The following is a 9,720-nucleotide window of genomic DNA, read 5'->3' as shown; positions in this document are numbered from 1 at the left end:
AGCAGAAGCGCTCATTGATGCATACATTTTTCAGACAATTTCCCAACTAAGAACAAGTTTTCTCCGATTTTTGATAGCACAACTTGCTGCCGTCATATTTTCTCGTTCGCAAAAGTTGAGGCGGTAGTGTCGCGGCTTAATTGTTCATCAATGTTATTGAAATGTATGTCAAATATTGTTTAATTCGGTCTGGACCTACGGATGGCATTTCAGCGAACACAATTCTCTTGCACAGATTGTCATTCTGTCGTTTTGCCTGGCAACGAACAAATACGTTTTGATTGTGGCAGACCTGGTTAGTGTACGAAATTTGCGTACAATCTTACGAAATTGAAGACCGCTGTACGATTATACGCCAGACATTAAAATCATACGCAAAAAAAAAATCAATCGTACGCGTTTTTTTGTGTTTGTTCTTTTCGTATCCGTGCCTAAATCACGAAAGGGAGGCAACCGTACATCAGCATCGGTTTGGTACGTCATCCGCCTATCGAGTTGCGCATGCGCATTGCGGTGTTTCTTTTAAACTGTCCAAGATGGATACACGCGAAAAGCGAGCTCACGAAACCGATTCAGAAGATGAAGGGGACAGTAAAGAGCTTCGGAAGTACAATCAGGTTTTCAAGCCGAGTTACTGCAAAGACTTTCCTTTCGTCACTTCGTCGATGAAGGGAAAACACCACGCCTTCTGCAAACTTTGCAGAACGGACGTTTCGATCAGCCACGGTGGAAGTTATGACATCGACAGACATGCGAAAGGCAAACGCCACAAAGAAAATGCAGCCGCGGCAGGTTCCTCGTCAGTTGCCGGGTTTTCCAAATCAAAGTCCGACGCAAAAGAAAGTGAAGACAGCGATCACGAGATCAGAAGCAATCCTGTGCCAGTTCATTGCCGCGAACAACATGTCCCTGTCATCGGCAGAGAAGATGACGGCCATGATTCGCGCCATATGCCCTTACATTTGAGGGGGGAATAAAGCACGTGTGCGTGTGTATGTGTGTGTGTGTGTGTGTGTGTGTGTGTGTGTGTGTGTGTGTGTGTGTGTGTGTGTCTGCACAGTGTGTACCGCAAGAATGAATTGTACACCTTAAAATTCTGATTGTACACATTTTTAGCCTCATTTGTACACCAGGAAATTTTAGTGGTAATCAGGTCTGTTGTGGTCCTGTCTTATGTCTTTGAATGAACAAATACGTTTTGGTTGTGGTCCTGTCTTTTTGCCTGGCAACGCGAACAGATACGTTCTGATTTTTCTCTTGCAACAAGCGATACGTTTTGATTGTGGTCCTGTCTTTTTGCCTGACAAAGAACAAATACGTTTTGATTATGATCCTGTCTTGTCTCTGAATGAACAGAGACATTTTGATTGTGATCCTGTCTTGTCTTTGAATGAACAGAGACAGTTTGATTGTGATCCTGTCTTGTCTTTGAATGAACAGAGACATTTTGATTGTGATCCTGTCTTGTCTTTGAATGAACAGAGACATTTTGATTGTGATCCTGTCTTGTCTTTGAATGAACAGAGACATTTTGATTGTGATCCTGTCTTGTCTTTGAATGAACAGAGACATTTTGATTGTGATCCTGTCTTGTCTTTGAATGAACAGAGACATTTTGATTGTGATCCTGTCTTGTCTTTGAATGAACAGAGACATTTTGATTGTGATCCTGTCTTGTCTTTGAATGAACAGAGACAGTTTGATTGAGATCCTGTCTTGTCTTTGAATGAACAGTGACATTTTGATTGTGATCCTGTCTTGTCTTTGAATAAACAGTGACATTTTTATTGTGATCCTGTCTTGTCTTTGAATGAACAGAGACAGTTTGATTGAGATCCTGTCTTGTCTTTGAATGAACAGGGACAGTTTAGTTTTACTGTGATCCTGTCTTGTCTTTGAATGAACAGAGACATTTTGATTGTGATCCTGTCTTGTCTTAGAATGAACAGAGACAGTTTGATTGTGATCCTGTCTTGTCTTTGAATGAACAGTGACATTTTGATCGTGGCCGCGATGGACTACCTCACCAACATGCTGGCCGCACTCTCTGTCTTCCTCGTATTGGGATACCATGCCAAGAAATCCAACCTTCGGATCAACAATCTCATTAAGAAAGGTGAGGGCAACATTCTAAAGAACACACATACACACTCACGCGTAGACAGAAAGACACACCAACCGACGGACACAATCACCTACACCATGATGCAGACAGACACCATCACGTGACCCACACACGTACACACACACACACACACACACGCACGCACGCGCACGCACACACACACACACACACCCCACACACACACACCCCATACACACACACACACCCCCCCACACACGCACACACACACACACACAAACCGAAACACAAACAAACAAGCCAAAGATATTGAATACTTGACTGGTTTCATTTATTTTGGTATCATGTTTTCGCAGATGAGGGATTGGTTTTTATTGCCTACCCCTCCGCACTCGCCACCCTACCACAGCCGGGAATATGGAGCAGCATCTTCTTTCTTCTACTCTACATGCTCGCTATTGATACAGAGGTCAGTCTGACAGACCTGTTTACTCGTACGATTTCACCGTATTTTGTACGCCAAGTTTCCAAGACTACAATAAATACGCTGGTTAATAAGAAAATAGGACGATTAAAAAAAAAGTATTTTTGTTTGTTTACTGTGTCTCTAAACTGAATGGGGGTTGTGTACGATTGGCCATGGATAAAACCCGGTTTGCTTCAGTTAGTGCCTACGATTGGTCTGTATTTATGTCACATGATTAGCAAGCACCTCTAGCTCTACCAGGTTAACAAAAAAATGCACTCAATATTTTGAAAATACACTGAGTCTTCGTAGAAAATATGACAACTGTTCCAATTAGGTAAACAGGTCTGGTCTGAATATAGTTTAATTTTGTTTAAATGCACACTCCTTCTTGCGAGAGAAAAATATTCTCTGCACAAAGCAGCCCATTTTGCTCACCGTATCTCGTGTAGACTGTTTGAACTGTTCGTCTATTGTGTCTTTCCCAGAGTCAACTGTGTACAGGCTCTCCTCGGTGTCCGAACACCCCCGTGTGCACGCATGCGCACGACAAAGAACCGAAAGTTCACAGCGAAAGTGTCAGGGCTTGAAAACACGAATACACGCATGCAGGGGTGAAGAAAAACAAGTCGCGTAAGGCGAAAATACAACATTTAGTCAAGCTCACAGAATGAAACTGAACGCACTGCATTTTTTTTCACCAAGACAGTATACTCATAGCATCGTCAGTCCACCGCTCGTGGCAGAGGCAGTGAAATTGACTAGCCAGAATAGCGCGGTAGTGGTTGTGCTGAGCAGGATAGCACGCTTTGCTGTATCTGTTCTTTTTAACTTTCTGAGCTTGTTTTTATTTCAAATATATCATATCTATATGTTTTTGGAATCAGAAACCGACAAGAAATAAGAGAAAATTGTTTTTAAATCGATTCCGGAAATTTAATTTTAATCATAATTTTCATATATTTAATTTGTAGAGCTTGTTTTGAATCCAAATATGACATATTTATATGTTTTTGGAATCAGAAAATGATGGAAAATAAGATGACATTTTTTTTGGATCGTTTTATCAAAATATAATTTTGATTACAATTTTCAGATTTTTAATGACCAAACTCATTGATTATTTTTTAAGCCTCCAAGCTGAAATGCAATACCAAAGTTTGGCCTTCGTCGAAAATTGCTTGACCAAACTTTCAATCCATTTGATCGAAAATCGAGGGCTTGACAGTGCGGCCTCAACTTTCACAAAAAGCCGGATATGACGTCATCAATGACATTTATTCAAAAAATAGAAAAACGTGTCTGGAGACATCATACTCAAAAACTCTCATGTAAAGTTTCATGAGGATCGGTCCAGTAGTGTTCTCTAAATCGCTCTACACACACACACACACACACACACACACACACACACACACACACACACCACGACGACCCTCGTTTCGATTCCCCATCTATGTTAAAACATTTAGTTAAAACTTGACTTAATGTAAAAAGGTAGCGCCGTACTGTATGGCAGCTCGCTTTCCCTATGGAGAAAGCAGCCCGAATGTCCGTGACGACAACCTCACAGGACTATATAAAATGGTATCCTTTTCCTTATCCTTTCAGTTCGGGAACATAGAAACAGTGGTGACCTACCTTCAGGACGACTTTCGTTGGGTACGGCGCAACAACGTTCTTGCTCGCTACATCACTGGTATCGTCGGCCTCCTCCTGAGTATCTGTCTTGTTACACCTGTGAGTAAGGCTAAAAATAAGATCTTACGACCCCCACCTCCACTCCCCCGCACTCGCTACATACCCCAACCCCACCCCAACTCCATACCCCCACCCCATTATCCGCGGAGAAAAAAATGTCAAGCAATCGACCAAGCAATCTCTCTCTCTCTCTCTCTCTCTCTCTCTCTCTCTCTCTCTCTCTCTCTCTCTCTCTCTCTCTCTCTCTCTCTCTCTCTCTCCCTCCCTCCCTCCCTCCCTCTCTCTCTCTCTCTCTCTCTCTTAATGTTCTCCTCAACCCTACTCCGACTTACGTTCAATCACAGCTTATTTTTCAATAAATTGTAATTACCAAAGGTTACTGAAAGCCCCCAGTGCCAGTTCTGCTCTCCACGCTATTGTGTATAGGGCCGAGGCCTTTCAGGACACAGTCGTGCTGCCTTCTTAGATCTGAATTGTACCTGGGATTAGACCACCCCTCCATATTCACACATACTCCAAATCAGCTGTCTAACGGCATTCTGTGCAAGGTGGGAATTTGTGTATGAATTAATTTTTGAATTGACACTCGTGGCAGTAGACGATGTTCGGAAATAACTCTGGGTTTGTATGGCTGGTGAAAGAGTGAATACTCTCGCTTTTATTGTGTCTCACGTGACATTATAGACATTATAGGGCAGACAAGGACAGACCGGCACGGTTGGCCTAGTGGTAAGGCGCGTCCGCCCCGTGATCGGGAGGTCGTGGGTTCGAACCCCGGCCGGGTCATACCTAAGACTTTAAAATTGGCAATCTAGTGGCTGCTCCGCCTGGCGTCTGGCATTATGGGGTCAGTGCTAGGACTGGTTGGTCCGGTGTCAGAATATTGTGACTGGGTGAGACATGAAGCCTGTGCTGCGACTTCTGTCTTGTGTGTGGCGCACGTTATATGTCAAAGCAGCACCGCCCTGATATGGCCCTTCGTGGTCGGCTGGGCGTTAAGCAAAAAAAAAAAAAAAAGAGAAGAAAAAAACAAGTCGCGTAAGGCGAAAATACAATATTTAGTCAAGTAGCTGTCGAACTCACAGAATGAAACTGAACGCAACGCAACGCAGCAAGACCGTATACTCGTAGCATCGTCACTCCACCGCCCGTGGCAAAGGCAGTGCCCGTGGAATTGACAAGAAGAGCGGGATATTCGTTGCGCTGAGAAGGATAGCACGCTTTTCTGTACCTCTCTTCGTTTTAACTTTCTGAGCGTGTTTTTAATCCAAACATATCATATCTATATGTTTTTGGAATCAGGAACCGACAAGGAATAAGATGAAAGTGTTTTTAAAACGATTTCGAAAAAAAAAATTTGATAATAATTTTTATATATTTAATTTTCAGAGCTTGTTTTTAATCCGAATATAACATATTTATATGTTTTTGGAATCAGCAAATGATGGAAAATAAGATAAATGTAAATTTGGATCGTTTTATAAATTTTTATTTTTTTTTACAATTTTCAGATTTTTAATGACCAAAGTCATTAATTAATTTTTAAGCCACCAAGCTGAAATGCAATACCGAACCCCGGGCTTCGTCGAACATTACTTGACCAAAATTTCAACCAATTTGGTTGAAAAATGAGGGCGTGACAGTGCCGCCTCAACTTTCACGAAAAGCCGGATATGACGTCATCAAAGACATTTATCAAAAAAATGAAAAAAACGTTCGGGGATTTCATACCCAGGAACTCTCATGTCAAATTTCATAAAGATCGGTCCAGTAGTTTAGTCTGAATCGCTCTACACACACACACACACACACACACACACACACACACACGCACAGACAGACAGACACACATACACCATACCCTCGTTTCGATTCCCCCTCGATGTTAAAATATTTAGTCAAAACTTGACTAAATATAAAACAAGTCGCGTAAGGCGAAAATACAATATTTAGTCAAGTAGCTGTCGAACTCACAGAATGAAACTGAACGCAATGCCATTTTTCAGCAAGACCGTATACTCGTAGCATCGTCAGTCCACCGCTCATGGCAAAGGCAGTGAAATTGACAAGAAGAGCGGGGTAGTAGTTGCGCTAAGAACGATAGCACGCGTTTCTGTACCTCTCTTTGTTTTAACTTTCTGAGCGTGTTTTTAATCCAAACATATCATATCTATATGTTTTTGGAATCAGGAACCGACAAGGAATAAGATGAAAGTGTTTTTAAATTGATTTGGACAATTTAATTTTGATAATAATTTTTATATATTTAATTTTTAGAGCTTGTTTTTAATCCGAATATAACATATTTATATGTTTTTGGAATCAGCAAATGATGGAGAATAAGATAAACGTAAATTTGGATCGTTTTATAAATTTTTATTTTTTTTTTAAATTTTCAGATTTTTAATGACCAAAGTCATCAATTAATTTTTAAGCCACCAAGCTGAAATGCAATACCGAAGTCCGAGCTTCGTCGAAGATTACTTGACCAAAATTTCAACCAATTTGGTTGAAAAATGAGGGCGTGACAGTGCCGCCTCAACTTTCACGAAAAGCCGGATATGACGTCATCAAAGACATTTATCAAAAAAATGAAAAAAACGTTCGGGGATTTCATACCCAGGAACTCTCATGTCAAATTTCATAAAGATCGGTCCAGTAGTTTAGTCTGAATCGCTCTACACACACACACACACACACACACACAGACACACAGACACAGAGACACACACACGCACATACACCACGACCCTCGTTTAGATTCCCCCTCGATGTTAAAATATTTAGTCAAAACTTGACTAAATATAAAAAGAGACAAGGACAGGACCACGTGTAGAAAGCTTGGCTCACTAATAGCAAGAGTATTCACTCTTCCACAACCCATACAAACCCGACAGAGTTGTTGTCGGACTTCGCCTATTGGCAAAAATAATGTATTTAAAATTGGATATGTGTCTGAGGGTCTTATCCCATATAATAGCCTGGGCAAATCGGAGAGGATGACCCGAACAGGGAAGTACCGTCCCTTTAAATAAATAAACTACCAGTGTCCACTACTTACCGTTTAACGACCAAAGACGTCGACTGAACAAACTAAGACTTCTCTTCCTGACCCTGTATTCCAAAGAGACATCTGTTAACCCGTGATTTGTAAAAATGTAAAAACATTTTACAAATCATGTCGAACCTAAAACCGCAATTTGTAAAAATGTAAAAATGTAAAAATATCGCATTCCACAAAGTAATGCATGCCTTTTATTTTTATTAATTTTTCTTGTTTAGAGCCTCTACGCTGAGTGGTGGGGCATCTTGAACACACGGCCAGTACCGTGTAACTGGCCTTGATACGGAACGATCCAAGGGGGGCAATCTCAGTCATCTGAAAGAGGGAAATCCAAACGCAATCCGCTTTGTTCGATTTTATGGGCTTGGACGATAGAGAAAAATAAGAAAAGCAAAAGCTGGAGTCCAGTCTGGACGAAACTGCTATCAAGAACGCAGAATTGATTTTTTCTGAGTTTTTTTTTTTGTTTTTTTTTTTTTGCCGTAAGCGCCATGTTTATCGGAGCAGGAAACTCTTCCAGAGTGAGGCCCCCTCGTTGATGCATGTCAACAAGCATCAGATGTGCGAGAAGCGAAATTGTGCCGCAACTTCAGTTTTAGCTCGACACGGCGCTTACGGCACAAAAAAACTCAGAAAAAATCAATTCTGCGTTTTTGATAGCAGTTTCGTCCAGACTGGACTCCAGCTTTTGCTTTTCTTATTTTTCTCTATCGTCCAAGCCCATAAAATCGAACAAAGCGGATTGCGTTTGGATTTCCCTCTTTCAGATGACTGAGATTGCCCCCCTTGGATCGTTCCGTAACAGGCCAGTTACACGGTACTGGCCGTGTGTTCAAGATGAGTGGTGGGGATGGTTTTAGTTCCACATCCGATTTTGGTGCAATCCCATTTTACCGCCGTCCCATTTTTTGCCCCATCCCATTTTCGCGACATTTCACAAGTCAAGCGTCATTTTACTAACGTGTCATAACAATAGCGCGACATCCCATTTTGACACCATATCCCATTTGGCCGCCATGTCGTTTCACCGCATTCCATTTCGCCCCCATCCCATTGTCGAGACATTTCACAAGCCAAGCGTCATTTTATTACCGTGTCATAACAATAGCACCACATCCCATTTTGACACCATCCCATTTGGCCGCCATCCCATTTTTGACTCACATGCGAAGCAAAAGTGAGTCTATGTACTCACCCGAGTCGTCCGTCCGTCCGTCCGTCCGTCCCGGCGTCCGTCCGTCCGGAAAACTTTAACGTTGGATATTTCTTGGACACTATTCAGTCTATCAGTACCAAATTTGGCAAGATGGTGTATGATGACAAGGCCCCAAAAAACATACATAGCATCTTGACCTTGCTTCAAGGTCAAGGTCGCAGGGGCCATAAATGTTGTCTAAAAAACAGCTATTTTTCACATTTTTCCCATTTTCTCTGAAGTTTTTGAGATTTAATACCTCACCTATATATGATATATAGGGCAAAGTAAGCCCCATCTTTTGATACCAGTTTGGTTTACCTTGCTTCAAGGTCAAGGTCACAGGAGCTCTTCAAAGTTGGATTGTATACATATTTTGAAGTGACCTTGACCCTGAACTATGGAAGATAACTGTTTCAAACTTAAAAATTATGTGGGGCACATGTTATGCTTTCATCATGAGACACATTTGGTCACATATGATCAAGGTCAAGGTCACTTTGACCCTTATGAAATGTGACCAAAATAAGGTAGTGAACCACTAAAAGTGACCATATCTCATGGTAGAAAGAGCCAATAAGCACCATTGTACTTCCTATGTCTTGAATTAACAGCTTTGTGTTGCATGACCTTGGATGACCTTGACCTTGGGTCAAGGTCACATGTATTTTGGTAGGAAAAATGTGTAAAGCAGTTCTTAGTGTATGATGTCATTGCTAGGTTTAGCTGAAGGTCAAGGTCATGTAACGGTCAAGGTCAAGCATGTGAGTCGTATGGGCTTTGCCCTTCTTGTTTATTTATTCTTCTTGCCAAGCCTCACTATGCTACTATACTGCGTTATTCAACTAGGAAGACATTCCGTCAAATCCCATTTTTGACTCACATGCGAAGCAAAAGTGAGTCTATGTACTCACCCGAGTCGTCCGTCCGTCCGTCCGTCCGTCCGTCCGTCCGTCCGTCCGTCCGGAAAACTTTAACGTTGGATATTTCTTGGACACTATTCAGTCTATCAGTACCAAATTTGGCAAGATGATGTATGATGACAAGGCCCCAAAAAACATACATAGCATTTTGACCTTGCTTCAAGGTCAAGGTCGCAGGGGCCATAAATGTTGTCTAAAAAACAGCTATTTTTCACATTTTTCCCATTTTCTCTGAAGTTTTTGAGATTGAATACCTCACCTATATATGATATATAGGGCAAAGTAAGC

At 41.6% G+C, this 9,720-nt stretch overlaps 1 protein-coding gene across 1 annotated transcript in view; it reads left to right on the top strand.

Moving 5' to 3' along the window:
* LOC138978435 (sodium-dependent nutrient amino acid transporter 1-like) overlaps positions 1 to 9,720 on the top strand; it is a 51,022-nt gene that overhangs the window by 4,339 nt on the left and 36,963 nt on the right. Inside the window, exons 2-4 of the mRNA XM_070351175.1 lie at positions 1,992 to 2,116; positions 2,440 to 2,552; positions 4,161 to 4,289. Of these exons, the coding sequence (XP_070207276.1) occupies positions 1,992 to 2,116; positions 2,440 to 2,552; positions 4,161 to 4,289 (367 nt within the window). The remainder of the gene's footprint in view (positions 1 to 1,991; positions 2,117 to 2,439; positions 2,553 to 4,160; positions 4,290 to 9,720) is intronic.

Source organism: Littorina saxatilis, linkage group LG10 (assembly GCF_037325665.1).
Source record: "Littorina saxatilis isolate snail1 linkage group LG10, US_GU_Lsax_2.0, whole genome shotgun sequence".
Taxonomy (NCBI): domain Eukaryota; kingdom Metazoa; phylum Mollusca; class Gastropoda; order Littorinimorpha; family Littorinidae; genus Littorina; species Littorina saxatilis.
The sequence above is the reverse complement of the archived record's forward strand: the minus strand, read 5'-3'. Positions and strand labels throughout refer to the sequence as shown.